The sequence below is a fragment of the Thamnophis sirtalis genome, unplaced genomic scaffold (assembly GCF_051295495.1).
Source record: "Thamnophis sirtalis isolate CommonGarterSnake01/CBP01778 unplaced genomic scaffold, rThaSir2_p1.2 scaffold_5, whole genome shotgun sequence".
NCBI lineage: Eukaryota > Metazoa > Chordata > Lepidosauria > Squamata > Natricidae > Thamnophis > Thamnophis sirtalis.
The window spans coordinates 12,189,567-12,211,560 of NW_028261385.1; the positions used below are offsets into that span (position 1 = coordinate 12,189,567).

General features: G+C 42.1%; 2 protein-coding genes, 1 long non-coding RNA gene and 1 other non-coding gene across 5 annotated transcripts in view; 2 read left to right on the forward strand and 2 right to left on the reverse strand.

The window, feature by feature from the left end:
* ACAA2 (acetyl-CoA acyltransferase 2) overlaps nucleotides 1-6,502 on the reverse strand; it is a 32,198-nt gene extending 25,696 nt beyond the window's left edge. The window contains exon 1 of the mRNA XM_087715321.1: nucleotides 6,407-6,502. Coding sequence (XP_087571447.1) covers nucleotides 6,407-6,422 — 16 coding nt within the window. The 5' untranslated portion in view covers nucleotides 6,423-6,502. The remainder of the gene's footprint in view (nucleotides 1-6,406) is intronic.
* Nucleotides 6,503-7,125: 623 nt separating this feature from the next.
* Nucleotides 7,126-13,969, forward strand: LOC148045280 (uncharacterized). Of its 2 annotated transcripts, none has more exons than XR_015696627.1 (3): nucleotides 7,126-7,981; nucleotides 8,732-8,947; nucleotides 10,372-13,969. It is a non-coding gene; the product is annotated as an uncharacterized LOC148045280 (long non-coding RNA). The 2 variants fall into 2 exon arrangements; XR_015696628.1 differs by having other exon boundaries at nucleotides 8,735-8,947.
* Nucleotides 10,040-10,127, forward strand: LOC148045281 (small Cajal body-specific RNA 18). Its single transcript, XR_015696853.1, has one exon.
* A 3,797-nt stretch (nucleotides 13,970-17,766) lies between the features above and the next one.
* MYO5B (myosin VB) overlaps nucleotides 17,767-21,994 on the reverse strand; it is a 331,539-nt gene continuing 327,311 nt past the window's right edge. The window contains exon 40 of the mRNA XM_087715323.1: nucleotides 17,767-17,962. Coding sequence (XP_087571449.1) covers nucleotides 17,810-17,962 — 153 coding nt within the window. The 3' untranslated portion in view covers nucleotides 17,767-17,809. The remainder of the gene's footprint in view (nucleotides 17,963-21,994) is intronic.

The following is a 21,994-nucleotide window of genomic DNA, read 5'->3' on the forward strand; positions in this document are numbered from 1 at the left end:
GCAGGCCTGGGGTTGATGAGTTCCCCTCCCCTCTCGACTTGTATGGCTGTATGACTCTTGTGTATTTTAATTGCGTGTATTGTGTTTGTATCCCCTTTTCCCCTTTTGAGTTGTTCGCCGCCCTGAGTCCCTCCCGGAGAAGGGCGGCATACAAATAAACTAAATCTTAAATCTTAAATCAAAGGCGAAAAGCCAGCGCTGTCTCCAAGACGTCTCCGTGGTCATGTGGCCGGCATGACTAAATGCCGAAGGCGCACGGAACGCTGTTACCTTCCCACCAAAGGTGGTTCCTATTTTTCTACTTGCATTTTTACGTGCTTTTGAACTGCTAGGTTGGCAGAAGCTGGGACAAGTAACGGGAGCTCACTCCGTTATGCGGCGCTAGGGATTCGAACCGCCGAAGTTCTGATCGACAAATCAGTGTCTTAGCCAATGAGCCACCATATCCCTTTTCCCTTATAGTTACACGGTCACATTTTGTGTGACTGGCAACCAGCACACATTTGTAACAGTTTGCAGTGACGTATGGTCAAATGACTGAGATTTACAGGATGTTTTCCCAGGAAGTGGCATTTACTTCCAATTTCAGAGGGAAAGATACCAATTGTGGGCAATGGCTTTGCTTAAGGACTTCGGCATTCATTGTAACGATTGCCAGAATAAAATGGTATTAAAATCAGGTCAATCAGGCCTCTTTAACAACCAACACGATTTATAACCGTAACTCCAGGCTCAATAATGGTCATAAATCAGGTCTATCTATACGTATAATCCTTTTGATTTTCTGACTTTCTAGACCAATCTGATGTTATACATTGCAAGGGTCTCCAAACTTGGTGACTTTAAGACTTGTGGACGTCAACTCCCAGAATTCCCTAGTCAGTGCTGGCTAGGGAATTCTGGGAGTTGAAGTCCACAAGTCTTAAAGTTGCCAAGTTTGGAGACCCCGTTATATTGTGTGAGGTTTTCTGCATAATCTGATACTAGAAATTTCAGCAGAAGAGTTCCATTCCTCAAACTTAGGACTATAGTTAATGCAGAAGGGTCAGACTGAGAAATAAAATACAATCATGATACCTAATAACATCCCCGTCAGTCCAAATTACCTAATTGTTATTAAAGTTACTACACCCTTCTCAATTTCAAGCTACTGGAACTGTCCTTTCCTAAATGATGTAACTCAGAAAGCATTTTAACCCACTTTTCTGACGTTACTTTCCCTCAAAAGCCCACGAAACATGTGACTATTGTGAGGACCAACCATCTCTAGAATAGTAAATTCTCAACATCGTAAAACACAGAAGATATTATCAGATTTAATTTTGGGGCGTGGTTAAGAAAATATGCACAGGAGCTTAGGAGAAAAAGATTAATCACTAGCCATTCCATTCACAAGTATAAATATTTAAGGAGTTAAGGTATTAACTAGCTTAGATTAACTAGCCCCTAGTCATTAAAGGGGGGAAATGCTAAAGAGAGGGGATAGGAAAATATAAGGGAGACCTTGTTTTCCTGATTGGCAGAAAAATAAAGTACTTCGGTTTAAACCTATATACATATATATTTGTAGACAGAAATAGAATAAGAGAGTTGGAAGGGACCTTGCAAAATTGTGAAGATGCCAAAATATGCCATTTCCTAGATTCTTCCTAGCTCCTAACATTCCTTAACCCAGCTCATCTATATTCATCTCACTTTCAAAACCTAGTTTGCTTCCAAAGGTTAGGTGATGCGGCTAATATTTGTTCATAAGTTTAAAGTCTGAGAGCCATAAATATCTGAAGTCTGAGGGAGCCAGTTTTCTGATAAGCTGTGGAAAGGCTTTCATTCAATATGGTGGAACTTAAGAAGGAATTTCTTCCTTCTTAAAGTAGCACTTGACAGGATAGTAAGAAAAGTGGTATTGGGTCAAGCCAAAAGCCCTGGCACGTTCTGTTTAACAGGAAAAAAAAATACTGTAATACTGTAAGCGGTTTACAGAGAGTCAGCATATTGCCCCCAACAATCTGGGTCCTCATTTTACCCACCTCGGAAGGATGGAAGGCTGAGTCAACCCTGAGCCGGTGAGATTTGAACCGCTGACCTGCTGATCTAGCAGTAGCCTGCAGTGCTGCATTTAACCACTGCGCCACCTTGGCTCTTCGAATCTAGGTTGTAAGTCTTTTTTTTTAAGTCCTTTATAACTCTGAATGGTTATTAAGCAACCAGTCATAAGCTGAGGACTATCTATATATCTCTTTCTCAAAACATAGAAAGCTAACTGTCAGCACCTCTTCATTGAGTAATTAGGAAAGAAGACCACGAGAATCCATAGGTAGAAATCAAGTGTACTTTTACTAATTATAAATGATTAGAAGTGTAGCAAAGCGAAGACTGATTATTTAGGCGCGAAAGCAAATGATATATAGAATAACCCATTCCCCTCCCCTTGGCATCCCAGTTACAGTCCAATCATAATTCTCCCAAGTGTCAGGTGTGAGATACTTCGAAAGGCATCACCAAGATGGAATGTCGGTGCCGTTAGCCTTGGCGGGAACCTCCTCCGCATGCGTAGTCCGACAGGCAGCAGAACTCCAGAATCTTCCTCCAGCACAATTAGTAACCCCTCCCAAATACCATGCCCTCCCTCCCCGTTTCAATGGCAGCCGAAGCAGCAGCAAAGCAGAGGCTGACACTAACTATAGTCAGGCTAAAGGTAAAGGTTCCCCTCGCACATATTTGCTAGCCGTTCCCAACTCTAGGGGGCGGTGCTCATCTCCGTTTCAAAGCCGAAGAGCCAGCGCTATCCGAAGACGTCTCTGTGGTCATGTGGCTGGTATGACTAAACACCGAAGGCGCGCTGTTACCTTCCCATCAAAGGTGGTTCCTATTTTTCTACTTGCATTTTTACATGCTTTCGAACTGCTAGGTTGGAAAGAGCTGGGACAATGGGAGCTCACTCCGTTATGTGGCGCTAGGGATTAGAACCGTCGAACTGCTCAGCATCTTAGCCACTGAGCCACCGCGTCCCATATAGTCAGGCTAGTGATGTTCTAATCTCCAAGGTTTGCTAACATCCACGCTTGGTTAATAATTATGCACTGAATCCTGAGTTTTTTGGGTGAATTGAAAACCGTATCTGTTAAAAAGTCTCCTGTGTGACTGTGCTAAGGTAAAAGTTCAAGATGCCTCCAGGTTGAGCTAAGATTCTGCTGATTCCATGGACAGAACTATGCAGTTTTTAGGCAATAAGTTTCCGGCGGCCTCTTCAAAGGTGATCTTCAACTTCGGGTGCCCAAATATTAACCAGGCCCAACCCTTCACTTCTAAGCCCGGGTAAGATTGGGTAGATACTGCTACTTGTTGAGACATGCCAGACTAGAGAGCAGCCCAAAACTCATTCACAGCTTGGTGTTAGATCTATCCATTCTTATTTGGCCTTCAGTTGCTCAACCAAATTCATTACAAGGACAGATACAGAAAGGCAAGTCGCAATAGCAATAGCAGTAGACTTATATACCGCTTCATAGGCCTTTCAGGCCTCTCTAAGCGGTTTACAGAGAGTCAGCATATTGCCCCCAACAATCTGGGTCCTCATTTTACCCACCTCGGAAGGATGGAAGGCTGAGTCAACCCTGAGCCGGTGAGATTTGAACCGCTGACCTGCTGATCTAGCAGTAGCCTGCAGTGCTGCATTTAACCACTGCGCCACCTCTTGGCTCAACTCCAATTAGTCCAGAATGCAGCCGCGCGAGCGATTGTGGGTGCACCAAGGTACACCCACGTTACACCTATCCTCCGCGAGCTGCACTGGCTACCTATTAGTCTCCGAATCCGCTTCAAGGTGCTGGTCGCTACCTATAAAGCCCTACATGGCATCGGACCTGGGTACCTGAGAGACCGCCTCCTGCCGATTACCTCTCAGACCAATTAGATCGCACAGGTTGGGTCTCCTCTGGATTCCATCTGCCAGCCAATGTCGGCTGGCGACTCCCCAGGGGAGGGCCTTCTCTGTTGCAGCTCCGGCCCTCTGGAACGAGCTCCCTGTTGAGATCCAGACCCTTACTACCCTCCCGGCCTTCCGCAAAGCCACCAAGTCCTGGCTGTTCCAGCAGGTTGGGGGGAGCTGAGAAGCATCTACCTCCATAGAAATTGTGAATGTTGGTTTTGTTTTTAATATGTTGTCTTTGTCTCGTTCCCCCCCTTTCCCTTGTCTTTTGTGAGCCGCCCGGAGTCCTCCAGGAGTGGGTGGCATACAAGACAAATAAATAATAATAAATAATTATCAAAAACTTCCTTGGAAGGTCGTAAATAGCAATCATATGGCACACACACACAAACCCAGGACATTGGAACTGTCCTAAATACATGCCAGTTGCCAAGCACCTGAATTTGGATCATGTGATCTTGGGGATTCCATGATGGTTGTAAGTGCGAGGACCAGTTATTACTTTTTTTCAGTGCCATTGTAACTTCAGATGGCTGCAAGTCAAGGACTACTTGTACTTCTTCCTACCCACACAATTCTGCCAGAATATTTTTCAAAGCAGTCTAGAGCTGCAATATTACGAAATTGCTGCACAATACTCATTAGACATTGCAATGGGATGTTGGGACAAAGTCCTCCAGCTATGAGAACCTATGAGAACCTGTCACCATTCATTTTATAGCCTACTGGAAATTAAGCAACATCTGGAGGACTTTGGCTTGCTTTCAAGTATTTCATCCGTAGTTCTGAAACAATCTCCAATTTCTCTGCTTTTAAATAATTTTTTTACAATTTCTCTACTTGAAAATGTAACATCTCTCTTCCCACTCTCCAAATGTCCTCAGATACAGACCTGGGAGTCCCACGTAGGCCACCAATTGTCAGTTTATTTTCCCCCCCATTCTAACCACCAAACACCAAGCACTACTATTCCCCAGCTTCATATATTTTGAACTGGACTCATGAGTTGGGGGGGGGGGGGGGGAGAGAGAGACTATTTCCATTTGAAGTCTAACACAAAGTAATGTTCACATAGTTTCGTATCTAATAAATCTGCTTAAAAATTAGAGAGCCTCAATTGGTTTTATTTTTATTTTTAAACAATTATATATTGACTTTGACTTTTAGTCACTAAACATCGCTAAACCTAGACACTAAAATACCTGATATTTTTAGCTTTGGTATAATATTAATATCCATTTAATATTTTGTATTAAATGGATGGAAACTGGCCAAGGAGAGATTCAACCTAGAAATAAGAAGAAATTTTCTGACAGTGAGAACAATCCAACCGACGGAGCAGAAGTTGCCTTTGGAAGTTGTGGGAGTTTCATCACTGGAGGCTTTCAAGAAGAGATTGGACTGCCATTTGTCAGAAATGGTGTAGGGTCTCCTATTTGGGCAAGGGAATTGGACTAGATGACCTACAAGGTCCCTTCCAACTGTTAAACTGTTAATTTTTTTGTGGAGATTTTTTAAAATATCAACAGGTACAAAAGATTTTTGTTTCCAAGTTAGAAGAATATTTCATTCCTTCATTCTACAAATTTGCAAACCTTCCCAAGTGTCTTAGGAAACCAGCCTCTCTACCCACTCCTTACCCACTCTACCCACAGCCTCTACCCACTCTACCCACAGCCTCTCTCTACCCACTCCTTACCCACTCTACCCACAGCCTCTCCCAAGTGTCTTAGGAAACCAGCCTCTCTACCCACAGCCTCTCTACCCACTCCTTACACCTGGCTTTACAGTACTTTAGTGCAGTCGTCTCCAACCTTGGCAACTTTAAGACTTGTGGACTTCAACTCCCAGGGTTCCTCAGCCAGCAAAGCTGGCTGAGGAACTCTGGGAGTTGAAGTCCACAGGTCTTAAAATTGCCAAGGTTGGAGACCACCGCAGTTTAGTGTATTGGATTGCAAATCATTACCTCCCAGCCTCCATGAATATAATCCCAAATTAACTTTGCATTCCCCGGGATAACAAAATCAACCCGAACAACTGCAAGAAAAACCGAGGGCATCAACTATTGGATTTCCACGTGCCAGCAAGTCACCCTTGGGAAGGCAAAAGCCATATACGGAAGGGAGTAAGTAACCAGCTCGCCTGCCTAACTTAAGACTTGGCTGGGGATCACCCCGTCAGCCAACTTTTGCAATTTGTTTTCCCCACTTTTCCGTCTCGCGAGGATAAAAGCTGGGACGAAATAAAGCGAGAGGACGGGTCGTGCAACTGCAGGGCACAAAACGTCTCTTCCGTGCCCGGGAATGGGCGTCCTTGAAGGGAAGCACGGTATGCATTCCCAGCTGCTGGAGTGGAGGGTGGGGAAGGGATCTTTGCAAGATCCTGCCCTAAAATCAAGGCCAAAGAGGAAGAAGGGGAGCATTGGGAGGGAGGGTCCCCATTATTTTTTGGAGAGGGGAAGGGGGGTTCCTGCCTTACCTCTGAGCAAAGCCATGGCTGCAGCGGCGGTGCTTTGCTTCCTCTCCAACCGACTTCCCCGCTGGGGTCCTCGGTTGGCGAGTCACAACCCCGCCGCGCCCCCTTCCACCGTCCCGCCCTCCGCCCTCTTACTCCTCCTCCTTCTCGCCCCGGGCAGTCACTTCCAGCGGCGCCCGGCGAAGACCGGCCTTCGCGGGGCTGGAAGGCAAGGCAAGAGACGGGCAGAGACGGTGCAGAGAGGCAGGGCATTCAATTCCCGGGGAATCCAGGGTCCCATAATCCCCAGCCGGCATGCTTGGACCTGGAGGGGTTGGTTTTTTGACGCCTCTCTGGACCTGGGTGATGCCGGCTGGGGATGATGGGGCACAGAGTCCGGCTGTCTGCAGCCCAGGCTGGGATAGGGGAGCCGCTCAGAGATCCCAGGACGGAGAATGAAGGCAGGTGGCAACTCCTCTTGCAGCCTAATCCTGACTGTGGATTATGGGACTTGGAGTCCGACGCTGGGGAGAGCCGTGGGAGCGCGGGTCTGGCTCCTCGGCATGGAGGAGGCTAAGGGCGGAGCTACGGGAACGACCCCTGCTTTGCCCCGCCCCGCCCCGAGAAAGCCTACTTGCAACCCACTTCCTTTTCTGGCTCATCTGGGGAGCAATTCGCGCCACCGCTGCCCAAGGGAGCCACGCGTAGGAAGGGGCGGAACTTCCGCCGAGGCGCTTCCTGTAACTACCCTGTTTCCCCGGCAACGCGGCCTTCGGAAGGCCTCTGAATCCAAGCGGGCTCGACAGGCCTCTTAGACTCGGGCTACCGGAGTTTTTTTCCCCCCTCAGCTGCTAATGGCCAAGAGAGCCGGAGTTTGGGGACAGCCATCCCTCGTTTTCGGGCAGCCCGGTGGGGAATGGGACAGGCAGCTTAATGTGCGGAGCTCCAGGTCGGGGAAGGCTGGATTAAACGACCTAGACTGGAGCTTGCTGTGGAGGATGTGTGAGACGTGAAGGTCGCGCCTGTTTGCAACTCCATAAATGGGGTGGTCTGCCTTTTTGTGATTTTGCTTTAAAAATTTCTAAATATTTCTTTTGTCTAAATATTTTTTCTTCCTCCTCATGAATTCATTACAACTTTTAGGCGCTCCTAACCTAATGGATATTCTGAGGATTTCAGGACTAGCTACAGATTGAGCACCTAAATAGCTAGTCTGTTCAATTATTTTTCAATTTTCAAAGCAATGACTCAGAAAGTTTGGGGAGATTTGGGATTTTCCTCCCCAACTGAGAGTTACTTCTGCTCGAATTGTGTTTGGAAACGAGATTTCTGTAATAGCAAAATATAAGAAGGAACAATGGCTTATATAGAATCTCCATCAAAATTTGTCAATTTTAAAATTTAACCGTTAGCCATACAAGAGAATCTGCACATCATGGTAAAATGAGTCTGAATTTCAGTATTATGAGGTAGATGCTAAAACTTGGAGAGATGTTTTTTGTGCCACGGCCTGTTTTTTTTAAAAAAAATATTTATTTGTTTTATTGCCTGGAGCAATCTTAGAATGGAAAAACAGGAGTCAGCAATTGATTGCAAAAGGTTTTTAAAATATGCCCAACCTATTTTCAATAAATTAAAAACTCTGTACAGAACTATATCTGAAATATGTCTTTGTTATGGAATGTTCATCCTATTTGAATGGTTATTTCTTGAAATCTATATACACTATTTCCCTTTAAGAATTGTAAGAGAATGCACTTTCAATAAACTGGCTAAGAATTATGCATTATGAAATGTATCGTATTTTTCAGAGTATAAGATGCACCAAGATTTTGAAGAGGCAAATTAAAAAAAAAGGTTTTGCACTCTGCAGACCTCCCAAAAATGGTTCGTTTTTCGGGAAAACGGGCATGTTTTTTTTCCAAAAGTGCATGCATATTCTTTAGGAGGCTTATAGAGTGTTCCTGTGGGCTGGGGGGGGGAAATTTAGCTAAAACAGCCAATTTTTTGCTCATTTCTGCCCTCCCCAGTACCCAGGAGCACTCTATAAGCCTCCTAAAGGCTATGCACGGCCATTTTGGTGAAGGGGTGGGGTTTTGGGAGTCAAAAAAATGCTGTATTCAGTGTATAATATGCACCGAGATTTTCAGCCTCTTTTTTGAGGGAAGCTGCGTCTTATACTCCGAAAAATACAGTAAGTGAAGAATTAATTGAAGAGAACATTGCTATCATTTGCCAAATGTGAATTTATTAATCAAAAATCATTAGAGACTTTTCAAATATAAGGCTAAAAATATTTCTCAAAACTGTTACTTGAATTTAATTGCTGCAAACATTTGTTATTTTCAGCAGGAATTACAGAAATACAGTCAACCTGTTGTTCTAGAGTAGTAAGACTGGTACTATTTGTAGTAGCAGTCAATAAAATGGATGTGTAATATGAAAGCAGGTGTTACTGGACAAGATCTTGATGCCTGGAAAAATTAATTGACAATTGGAAAAGAGGCCACCGAGAGACAAGATACTCAGAGACAATCCTGGCAAAAGAATATCCATCAGACAGTGGTAAAATTCCAATTTTTTAAATTACTGGTTCTGTGGGGATGGCTTGGTGGGTATGGCAGGGGAAGGATACTGCAAAATTCCCATTATCTCCCCACTGCTGGGGGAAGAATATTGCAAAATCTCCATTCTCACCCAACTCTGGGGCAAGCCAGAATTGGTATTTACTGGTTCTCTGAACTACTCAAAATTTCCGCTACCGGTTCTCATCAGGTCATGAAGAACTGAAAGTATCTGAATGACTGAAGAACATAAAAATGTTATCATAGTTCTCTCTAAAAATAGCAAGCATAGCTTGCTCAATAATGAAGGGTCATAATAGTAACTTGCATTTCTCTAACCAGTTTTGCTAATGGAGTTCACTTGGAATGGGGGTCTCGTATAGTGTACTGAATCTTGAAAATCATTTTGACACTTGTGCACACAGGGCAGAAATGATGGACTATTCTTGACTCTGCACAATTCCTGTACAGATATTTGCAAGAGCATTTTGCTTTGTGATAATACTTCTGATCTGTTTGATTCAAATTAACTTAATTTGTATGCTCAAAGGCTCTTGAGTGGTTAATAATCAAGATTCTCATAAATCAATCACCTTAAAAAGAATAAATAATAAAATGCAGGGTTGTGCATTCATTACATTTTACCTTTCAGTCACTGCAAACTCTCCTCCAGGACTTGAGGGAACCACCAGGTCTTAGCACCTCTTTCAAAATCCAGGAGGAAAGGAGCAAACTGGATCTCCAAAGTATAGGGACAAGGATCCAAAATGCCTTTTTCTAAAGTCCTGCCATGTAACACCCTTGTGTAGATTGGTCTGATTGGATAGGCAGAGGCATATGGGAGAGAGAAGGTGGTTCCTCAGCCTGGAGCCAACGTGCTGCCAAACTGATTTTTGAATGGCGCCCAGATGCCAACTGGCGACCCTGAGGTGGTGGTTGGACATAGAAAGCAGAGAATATCTTAGGATTCACCAGCTCTGCCCATTGGGACTATTGCATCTTGTACCACTAATAGTGCCTTCCAAGGGAATCCCTGTCTCGAACACTTAACAGATTATCCCATTTGGAGAGCATTGCCCCTTCCTGCCATTGTTGGTCTGTGATGAATAGCCCACTGCGCAATCTGAATTCTGTGTGGAACTGAATGACGAAATTTGTGCTAACAAAGGCATCTGAGACCAATGCTTTAGCAGCCCCGTAGTTTGTACTTGGCTGCTGATGCAGAGAGCCTGAGGCACAGGAGAAAAATCTAAGGTCAGTGGGGCAAAAGCCTTTATGATGAAACACACAATGGGGTTGGACAGGATTGCAAAAGATGAGTGTTAAAATCAACTATGTAACTTGGGAGGGGGACTCTGAGCTAGTCTTAATTTTTTTTACCCTTCTCAATGTATCTAATAATTCATCTACTTATTGTACCTACAGTGCTCATAACCACCCCAGTGCCAAAGGACTCTGGTGTATAACGTCGAACAAAAACAATGGAAACATTTGGCTTTGGGATGAACATCCTTCGAATGGTGCAGGAGTATGAATGGATTTCTAGAAAAAATTGCAGACTACAGGAACATTTGCGTTTCAGTTTGAGAGGCAGACAACACAGACTCATTCCCAACAGCCTGTGATCAACAGTGAAGAGGACACAAGACGGAAAACATCCTGAAGAAAGCATAGCTCCCAACTTCTCAACAAAAGAATATGACAGACTAATTTTACAATTGAGGTTTTGAAAGAGAGGGCGGAACACAAACTTCAAGAGCTGAAATCATTTGTACCCTACAGCTTAGACAGAAAAAAATACACAGAACAGAAGAACCAACACAGATGAACAGTGACAAGTCTCAGAAAACTCCAATGGGTGAGAAATCTGACAAAGTTTACCAAACAGAAGATAATATTTTAGCCAAAGGACTGGGTTTTGCAGTCATACCAGAACAGCTACCAGTTGTAGATCTCTCAGCACCAGAGTCGGTCATCAGAAACAATAAACTGGCAGAACAATTAAGGATGAAAGTATCTGCAGCCTTTGCTAATGCCAAAACACCCCTTCCAACCTCATAATTCAAGAAAGGAGAGCAGTGACATTCCTAGGAAGAGATGCAAACATCACCATCCTGCCAGGAGGTAAGGAAGATGCAGTCATCCTGAACACAGACAACAAGGCCAAAGTAAACAGTCTTCTGAAGGACACTGCCACCTATGAGATTCTGAAGAGATATCCCACCAATATTTACAAGAAAAAAGTCATTGATTTTTTGCAACAACTACTGAAAGACAATGCCATCAACCACCCACAATACTACTGTCTTTATATTCTGGGGAAGCTACGCCATGCATATATGGGCTCCCCAAAATCCACAGAGGGAACTCCACTCAGACCAATTGTCAGCATCAACTGTTACCTACAACATTGTAAAACATCCAACCACCTTATTAGCTCCTCTAGTTGGCAATACCACCCATCACATCAACAATTCACAGGACTTTGTCAGCAAGGTTTGGAATCTAAAATGACCTGGATGAGACCATGGTTTCCTATGGTGTGACTTCCCTCTTTACCTGCATTCCAACAACTGAAACTCTCCTGGTAGTGAAGAAACGACTCCTATAAGACAGCACCTTGGTGACAGTGTGTAGAAGTGGGCCAGCAGTGGCCACACAGACTCCTGCTGGGCGGGGCTGTTGGTGCTGCCGCCGTGAGGTCAGTCAGTGGAAAAGACTCTTTTTGAATGAGCTTAGCAAAAGCAGCATGCAGAAAAACACGGAAAGCAAGCTTTTTATTCCAAAGTATTTATTTCACAGTATTTTATGCACAGTGGAATGATGGTGACTTTTACAGTCATTTTCCTATAAACAGGTGTAGTTTACCCAATTGTTCAATCTGGATAAATATTTTCACCAGTAGCAATATTTCATCCACACTTGCAATTTTAATCAAGCTGGGGCAATTATAAATTGAGATGGGCACACCTCATTTTATGTTCCAGCATTTGCATTCTTTGAATAATTCTCTAGGTTTTATGAGAGCTTGCTTTCTATATATAAAAAAACAAAGTGTAACTTGCTCATGCAGTAGATTGGCATGATGGACAGCTACTTCTATAATGCTAGAATATTCTGACTACTGCATTCTATTGTTACAGTCTGAGAATAAGAAGCAGCAAACCCATATAGTTAATATGCTGGAATAAGAGAATTTACTTGAGTGTGTGTACTGTAACTTGAAACTTGGCAATCTCATTGCTTATCCCCATGCACAGATAAGACTTGCTAATTGATTGCTCGTTGATTTTTTGCAACAACTACTGAAAGACAATGCCATCAACCACCCACAATACTACTGTCTTTATATTCTGGGGAAGCTACGCCATGCATATATGGGCTCCCCAAAATCCACAGAGGGAACTCCACTCAGACCAATTGTCAGCAGCATCAACTGTTGCATTGTAAAACATCCAACCACCTTATTAGCTCCTCTAGTTGGCAATACCACCCATCACATCAACAATTCACAAGACTTTGTCAGCAAGGTTTGGAATCTAAAATGACCTGGATGAGACCATGGTTTCCTATGGTGTGACTTCCCTCTTTACCTGCATTCCAACAACTGAAACTCTCATGGTAGTGAAGAAACGACTCCTATAAGACAGCACCTTGGTGACAGTGTGTAGAAGTGGGCCAGCAGTGGCCGCAGAGACTCCTGCTGGGCGGAGCTGTTGGTGCTGCCGCCGTGAGGTCAGTCAGTGGAAAAGACATCCCCGAAAATAAGACCTAATGCCTTTTGGAGGGGAAAAAAAGACTGGGTCTTATTTTCAGGGAAACACGGTAGTAGGTATCCCTTGAAATATATTTCAGAAACTTTCCAAAAGACCACATGGGTATGATGCATTCATCAACCCAACTACAGTATATTTGCTTTCAAAAATACTTTACAATAATCTAAGAAGCAATCTTGAAAGCTGCACCATTGTAGCTTTTATGTGTGACACTTGGAACTCCAGAAGGAAATAATACCTACATACTGTAAATGTATTATAAAGAGTTTACAAAACAAATCCAGTTCTCACTCTTTTTGAATGAGCTTAGCAAAAGCAGCATGCAGAAAAACAAGGAAAGCAAGCTTTTTATTCCAAAGTATTTATTTCACAGTATTTTATGCACAGTGGAATGATGGTGACTTTTACAGTCACTTTCCTATAAACAGGTGTAGTTTACCCAATTGTTCAATCTGGATAAATATTTTCACCAGTAGCAATATTTCATCCACACTTGCAATTTTAATCAAGCTGGGGCAATTATAAATTGGGATGGGCACACCTCATTTTATGTTCCAGCATTTGCATTCTTTGAATAATTCTCTAGGTTTTATGAGAGCTTGCTTTCTATATAAAAAAAAACAAAGTGTAACTTGCTCATGCAGTAGATTGGCATGATGGACAGCTACTTCTATAAGGCTAGAATATTCTGACTACTGCATTCTATTGTTACAGTCTGAGAATAAGAAGCAGCAAACCCATATAGTTAATATGCTGGAATAAGAGAGTGTGTTTACTTGAGTGTGTGTACTGTAACTTGAAACTTGGCAATCTCATTGCTTATCCCCATGCACAGATAAGACGTGCTAATTCTTGCACATTTGAGATGTGTAGTATTTAAAAAGTTATACTTAATATCAATGAATCAATATGAATCAATCTGCATTTCTTGCAGCAGTTTTTAATTGAGGAAGATGGTTATATATTTCTTTGTATAAAAAGTTCAAATTAATCTAATACAACAGGAATTACTGAAATCTTTCCATGTTGACTGTCCTAAACAAATAGAACTTATATGTAAGGCTGCACATTTGTTAACATTAATTGGATAGCTACCAATACTGTGATCAAGTATTTTATCGGTATTTATTTTAGTGCCTTCGTAGGTCTTCAAAAAAATCTCCAAGATTCCCAATTTGGATTCTTCAAAAACATAAGTTGGGAATCTAAAACTTTATGGAGAAAATAAATCTGCGTTTGGATCCTTTTTATGGACTTTTATAGATGTCTAAATCCATATGCAATTTCATCAGTTTTGATACAAATTCAAAAGTAATTTGAAATGACGTTTAAATTTTTCTCCAAAGTTGTAATACTCAGTTCAGGAAAATGCTGATTGCGAATGCTAATGTAAAGCCATGCCAAAGGAAAGAATTCAGTCAAAAACAATAAAAAGATGAAATAAGTGACACAATCTACTTTTTTGATCTGTGCTAAAGTATTTTTAAATCAAAGAAATGATCAATTAGAGACAGAGAAAGCATATTTGTGCATGGCACTGCCAGTGAATTGGCTTTTTAAAAAGAAAAGTCAAAAGTTATCTTAAAAACAGATCACAAAAGTTACAGACATCAGTTTTTTAAACACAAGTTCCTTCGGTAAATCCAAGTTTGCAGATAATTACAAATATTCAATTTTTATGTTATACTAACATATTTTAAAAATGTACAGATATTATATACATAATATAAATTAAATTTTCTTAAAGTCTTACAGAGAAATATTACCATTAGGTAGAGCTTTAGCCACACTTTATAAATACATTTTCTAAGATTCTATAGAAGGTTTTGCACCTTATTCTGCATCTTTAGTCTGCCTGGTAACAAATACACCAATGTATTTAAAAGCTTTGCAACGTTTGAGGATTTTTAAACATATACAGTTTATACAGAAATTGAGGCTTCTTGCCAAATGACAACATAATACTTCCAGTTGCCCAGTTTAGTTCCACAGGATACTGGAGAATTTGGAAATAATTGTTTACTTTCCATGTATACTTTTAAAAGGTGGCAGATGGGATCACAGTGGGTAAAAGTGCCCCCTTTTCACACCTTACATTTTGTGGGAGAAAAAAGGTCCAATGTGCATGAGTAAACCGGCCACAATGGGTGAAAAATTATGTGGTGGTTTGACTACCACTTTGGCTCGAGAGTTACTTTTCAAGAAAATGCCTCACTTTTACATTATTTTACTGATGGTGAGTAAACCTAGAGAATTTGTAAGGAATATGCAGGAATTACAATATTCAGTTCTTTAGAAAATCCAATACCTACTTCATTAATTATTCTGGAAAGTGGTACTTAAAGAAAAAGGACAGTAAATAAGAAATGTGTTCTATTAGAGGCAACAATTATGTTTTTTTTGTTTGCTCCATGTTCAGGACCTCCAGAGGGGAGGGGTCTGCCAAAGTACAAATTTAACATAGCTAATTTGAGGGGGAAATCTCCAAATTAGTGTTTGCGCCAATGCAGAAAATCACAAGAGAAATAAGCAGATGTTGCTACAAAACTTTCTTTTGCATTAAAATATGAATAATAGAGAAACTTCTCTTGAAGTGTCATCAAGTAAAACTAGAGCACCAGGGAAAGTAGCATGGATTTTTCTGCAGGGACCAAGTAGGAAAAAAACCCGACACAATTTTGCAGAATTATGTGGAAGCAGCGTGCCCGCAGCTATCATTTTACCACACAGTTCCAATCGTTTTATGAATTTAGCGTTCTGAAGAAACGGTTCCCTGGATACTAAACTTTGTGACGGATAGCCATATTCAGGTGCTGAAGCTTCGGAGCAGCACTGAAAGCATTTAAGAGGAGCTAGATAGCAGATGCTCCTGTTTGCATCCATCTGTGCATCAAGATATTTAGATATTCAATATTGCAAGCCATGGCCAAATGCACAAAACGTTTGCCTTTTAGGCATCAGATGTCTTGCAGACCATTGTCAGTTAAAAATGGACAAGTTCTTTAGCAATAGCAATAGCAGTAGACTTATATACCGCTTCATAGGCCTTTCAGGCCTCTCTAAGCGGTTTACAGAGAGTCAGCATATTGCCCCCAACAATCTGGGTCCTCATTTTACCCACCTCGGAAGGATGGAAGGCTGAGTCAACCCTGAGCCGGTGAGATTTGAACCGCTGACCTGCTGATCTAGCAGTAGCCTGCAGTGCTGCATTTAACCACTGCGCCACCTTGGCTTTACTTATTTTCCGAAACAGACTAGAATGTCTTATGATTGAACCATTAGTGGAGAAGTGTCTTATGTAAGCTGAGTGCTTGATTTATAATAACACAATTATTTTGAAAAGAATGGGGCTCATCTCGCTAAAAGCTTCCTGGTCCAATATTTAACTGCCAAGCTTGCAAGAGTGAAGAATGCCAAGATCATCTGGGCATGGTTCAAAAAGTTCCTTCAATCACATTTCTGGGTTTATCTAGTGAAGTGCAATTGTAGGAGATTGCAGAATATAATTGTCCCTTCCCACGGTCTCCTTTTTACCTGATGCCACTTTAATGGCTATGATAGCCACTGAATAATCGTTGAGCAATGCTTAAAAAAATTAAAGTCGAAGAAAAATGCTTTGTAGTAGGATTTTGGACATATTTAGAACCCAAAGGAAGATTTTTGCAAGAAATGTCATTTCTTACCTATTGTTTTGTGCATAAACATGCTGACAGGGTCCTCTGCATTAGTTTCCATGATAATTCTCTTGAAAGGCTTCCCTTGGAGTTCAGATATTAATAAATATATATAGTGCCTAACATTGTCCTTGTAATTAGCTTGGAAACACAGCCTGACACTCCATTTCCTGCAAATGTTTTTTCTCTCTCAATGCTGGGGAAACATTGGCTGCACAATGACACACAACTGAGCCAACATCCCTATTGTGTCCTGGCACAGTCCCAAGTGTGATCATAAGGATGCTACAACTATCTTGGCAAGGAATCTGTCTTGAGTGTCAATGTAGCCAGTACACCATTTTCTTCCCCAGTAAATCAGAGTAGGCCCATGACAGTCAGTGGCCTAAATTAATTCGTAGCAGCTTACAGTGAAATTATAATTTGGCATGAAGCAAACAAGGAGGTTTATGGTTCCATAGCTTCACATTCTTAGTGATAAGAATACGGAAAAGTTATAACAGGCACCTGATGGGTTAAAGATGGACCAGGGTATCCACAAAGTATGGTAAACAAAAGGCAAAATGGCAGCCACAATAGTCCGATTGAAGTTTGGCCTGCTTTCTTAGGTATGTACCGTCATATTGTCTTTTATTTACCATATTTTACACATCTTCCTGAAGCTTTCAGGGACTAACTTGCTTCATATGCAAAGTGGCATTTTCTAGCCTCAGTACAAAATTGCAAATGATGCTCTTTCCACCTCCAGTAACATCTGTTCAAGCTGTGTCACATTTTTTTAAATTTTAACCTAAAGCAACTTTTTAAAAAAATGAGAAACTGAAGATTAAAGCTAGCTCTATCACAGGGGTTTCCACTTTGGCAACTGTAAGACTTGTGGACTGCAATTCCCAGAATTCCTCAGCCAGTCATGCTCAGCCTTCCATTCTGGCTGAGAAGTTCTGGGAGTTGAAGTCCACAAGTCTTAAAGTTGCCAAGTTTACAGACCCCTGCTCTACCACCATGGACAATCAGAAAATGGGTGGCAATCTTGGCTTTTTTTCATTTCATAACACAAAAATCCTTGAGAAACATAATTCACAAAAGTAAAGCTTACATCCTGCTTAACCAGTGCATTTGCCTTAATGGCAAGTGAGAGAAAATATTTTAACATGACATCAAACAGTTCAATCCCTTCTTGTGTTTCAAGTTCAACTGCAAGATCTCCCCCCCCCAAAAAAAACATCCCTCATACAAACCAAGAAGCATCTAACCCAAGTATTTTTTTTTATCCTGAACAATTTAGCACTGATTAATTGGCATGTACTGGTTCTTTCACCATTATTTGGTCCATATTTGAAGAGCTACATTTTTGTTTCTTTTTTTCCCCCTTTAGCTTTGGGAAAATTGGGCTGAAAAAAATATATTGTGTCTTCAAACTTTGCTCAGGAATTCCAGGTTGAGGGAAGCCGGGATGTGGATAGAGTCCATGGTCAGAGAGGAAGGATTGAATGGAAACAAAACAGGGAACATGAATTTGAAGTCTAACAGCAGCTGTGGAGGATCGTTTCGCTCTTGCAATTGTGCCTAGAAGGAACCAGAAGAAAATTATTAGCAAACAACAACAACAACAACAGATAGCTGGTTGTTTTAAGCCACAACCTTGCCCTCACAGCTGAGTCTTGAGTTTCTCTAGAATAGGACTTATGGGGTTGAGTTTTAGGAAAGTGAGATCTAAAGGAGTCACACTGTTCTCCAAAGCACCTGAAGGCAGAACATTGTTGGAAAATTCATTCCGGGTGTTTGCGTGCAGGGCAGCTTCTGCTGTCTGAAACACACATACACAGGGATGAAAAAACATCGCACCAGAAACATCTTTCTGGCCTAACGGTCATAACTCACTATGCAGCCTCATGTAACAAGAACTGTGTGAGCCAGCTACTCCCACACATGCCCTTTCTCCCCCCTATGCTGTGCTATAACTTTCTATTCTCTCTCTCCCCCTCCCAATGCCATGCAGCTTGTAATCTTCTGTTCCCCCTTTGCCCACACTTTGCCATGATGTGATTTTCTATTGGTTTATTTGTAGAATGCTGTGAACTTTTCATTAGTTTACTTGTACCATGTGTGATTATATATGCCTTTTGATACGCTCCTTTTTGATGACGCTGTAACTAACTTTTTCTAATAAAAGAGCCCTTCGAGGATCATTCGAAGCTTTTTGCTCATCCCAAGGAATTTCGTCTGGTGTTTTCCTTTTGATTAGGCAAGGACACATGAGCAGCCCACCAGTGTGGCGACAACGCCGCAGAACATGAAGCTATAAATGGAAACTAATCAAGGAGAGAAGCATCCTAGAACTAAGGAGAAATTTATTGACAGCTAGAACAATTAATCAGGGGAACAACTTGCTTCCAGAAGTTGTAAATGCTCTGGAAGTTTTAAGAAGAGGTTGGATAACCATTTGTTTGAAATGGTATAGGGTCTCCTGCCTAAGCAGGGAGTGGGACTAGAAGACCTCCAACTCATTTTAATTCTAATTATTCTATTCTATTCTAGACATCGACTGGTACTGGTTTTTTAAGCAAGACTTGTAGTGGCAACTAGCTTAACAGCACTATACTATAGGATTGTTTGTTTGTCTGGAAACTAGCAGTCACTCCTGGTAGTACCTAGCTCAGAAGTTCCAACCTTGGCAACTTTTAACACCTGTAGACTTCAATTCAAAGAATCCCCAGAATTTGGGGGATTGAAGTTCACAAGTCTTAAAGTTGGACACCCCTGATGTAGCTGTAGTATCTTCCCACAAGAACAGCAATGGAAGATCATAGCTAGAACTGGTCACGGCTCCACCTGGCGTACCGTGTAAATCAGAGGAAATAATCTGGCGATTTGTTCAGTGTTTTTAAATAGCAGCAGCTGTCGGGCTTTGTTTCTGTTTTTAGGTTAACCTTGGATATGGTGAAGGGGAACAATCCGGCTGACGCTTCTCAATGTTTTATCCTGGAGTACCAGGGTAAGATTGTAGTAACTAACTGTAGAGGGACAGAACAGGTAGCTGTGATTTCCGTGACCCGTCAAAACCGCGGTCCACTAAAGCGCGCCCGATCAAAGCGCGTACGTGACGTCATCAGCAGCAGGACAAATCAAATTAAAAATAAATTAAAATTAAAATAAAATTAAAGCAAGCCGATTCACATAAAGGTAAGGGTTAGGTTTAGGGTTAGGGTTAGGTTAAGGGTTAGGGTTAGGTTTAGGGTTACGTTAAGTGTTAGGGTTAGGTTTAGGGTTAGGTTAAGGGTTAGCGTTAGGTTTAGTGTTAGGTTAAGGGTTAGGGTTAGGGTTAGGTTAAGGGTTAGGCTTAGGGTTAGTTTAGGGTTAGGTTTGGGGGGGTTAGGGTAAGGTTTTCGCGTTAATTTTAAATTTACCGCTCAAAGCGTGCCGTTTTCGTTGCGCTGTGATGACGTCACGTACGCGCTTTCGTCAAGCGCGCTTTAGTCTACCGCGGATTTGTGGTGGAACCGTGATTTCACATAGTTGTCTATACAATAATAATTAACGTTATGAAATAGCACCTGCCATCCCAGATCCTTGGGTAGGACATAATAGGTGGGCAAAAATGCCAAATTCAGCATAGACATCTAAATGATTATAAGACCGACCGTAATATTTTCAACTTTGTAGTTGCTCAATTCTCAGCGACTGGTGCACGCCCAAGTGGAATTTAATCCTATGCCCTACCAATCTGGCAATCTTTACTTATTCTTCATGCACTTATTTTTTTTTCAGCCTGGAGTTCACTCCCTGCAGTATTTGAGTCCCATCTCACTCCATTTTATTAGCCTTAACAGAATGTCACGAATGAGGAAATTCTACCAGGAGGTCATTCCTGAGAAAATTCTATTCCTGAAGGGTCTGAGATAGTGACAAAGAAAGGATGTGGTTTGCTGGGCACATGCTCCACAGGAGTTTGCAACGTCCAGCAATGACCACAATCAATTGGATACCACAGGGTGGTTGGAGAGAAAAAGAAAAGGAAGGCCAAAGAAAACCCTGCCACCAAACATCTGGGGACGATTTGAAAAACATTGGTACGCTTGGAGCCCAATGTGCTTGGCATAGGACCGTGATGGCGAACCTCTGGCATGCAGAGCCATATTCTCTGGCACGCCGGCTGTCAGCTCTGGCGCACACTGATTTTTGGCTTTCCAGGGGGGGCGGGAGAGGCTGTTTTCACCCTCCAAAGGCTTCAGGAAACCCTTCAGAGGCTGGGGAGGGTGAAAAACAGGCCCAACGGCCAACCGGAAGTTCATTCCCGAACCTGCCAGCTGGAAGTTCATTTCCAAACTTCTGGTTGGCTTGTTGGGGCCGTTTTTTGCCTCTGGAGGCTTTCCTGAAGCCTGGCGAGGGTGAAAATAGCCTCCCCTGTTGTCCCCCTGGATGCCCTCCGGAAGCTGAAAACCATTTCCAAACTTCCGGTTGGCCCGTTGGGGTCATTTTTCGCCCTCCCTAGCCCCTGGAGGCTTTTCTGAACATTTTGAGCACACAATTTTGGCATGCCATAAGAAAAAGGTTCGCCATCACTGGCATAGGATGTGATAGAACGGAACAAGTTAACCTGTAGCTCAGGTGCAGTCTTCACGTGAACAAAACTGCAACTCCATTTCTTAGCACCTCTAAAATGAGTCTCAAGTATCAAATCAGAAGAAAAGTCATCTCCAAACAGACTAGAAATAGAAAACACTGGACTCCCTGGGTCAACGAGCTGGCTTAAAGGTAGCTTATCTACAGGTCGTCCTCAATTTACGAACCACGTAGAGCTGAAATTGTATGTTCCTTAAGTGAGAAATTTGATGTGAGTTTTGCCCCGTTTTACGAATTTTCTTGCCCCAGTTAAGTGAATCGCTGCAATTGTTAAATTAATAACACGGTTGTTAAGTGAATCTGATTTCCCCATTGATAGTATATGTTAAGAATATAATTCTAATGGTTGGGTTGGCAATATATAAATCATGTAACAATGTTGTATCTGTTTCTTTAAATCATACTGTAAAATGTGATTGGGTGCTGTTTTCTTCAATTGGCCATAAGAGGGAGCCAGAATGCCTGTTAGCTCTCTCTGTTTGTTAGATGCTGGGCTGAATTGATCTGAGTGCTATTGTAAGTTTTGCAACTGCTAGCAAACTTTGAGTACCGGACTGTTTGTATGATACTGGACTATGTTATTTGGATTATCCCTTAACTGAAAGACATTGATGACTGTCTGTCTTTTATCCGTGTATGACTTGGACTGTTTGATGGAATCTGATACCTCTATTTCCACGAAAGTAAAAGCCTATTTTAAACTTATAGAGCCGAGATGGCGCAGTGGTTAAATGCAGCACTGCAGTCTACTTCAGCTGACTGCAGTTCAGCAGTTCAGCTGTTCAAATCTCACCAGCTCAGGGTTGACTCAGCCTTCCATCCTTCCGAGGTGGGTAAAATGAGGACCCGGATTGTTGTTGGGGGCAATAGGCTGACTCTGTAAACCGCTTAGAGAGGGCTGAAAGCCCTATGAAGCGGTATATAAGTCTAACTGCTATTGCTATTGCTAAGCTGCAGTGTCTCTGTATGCTGGTT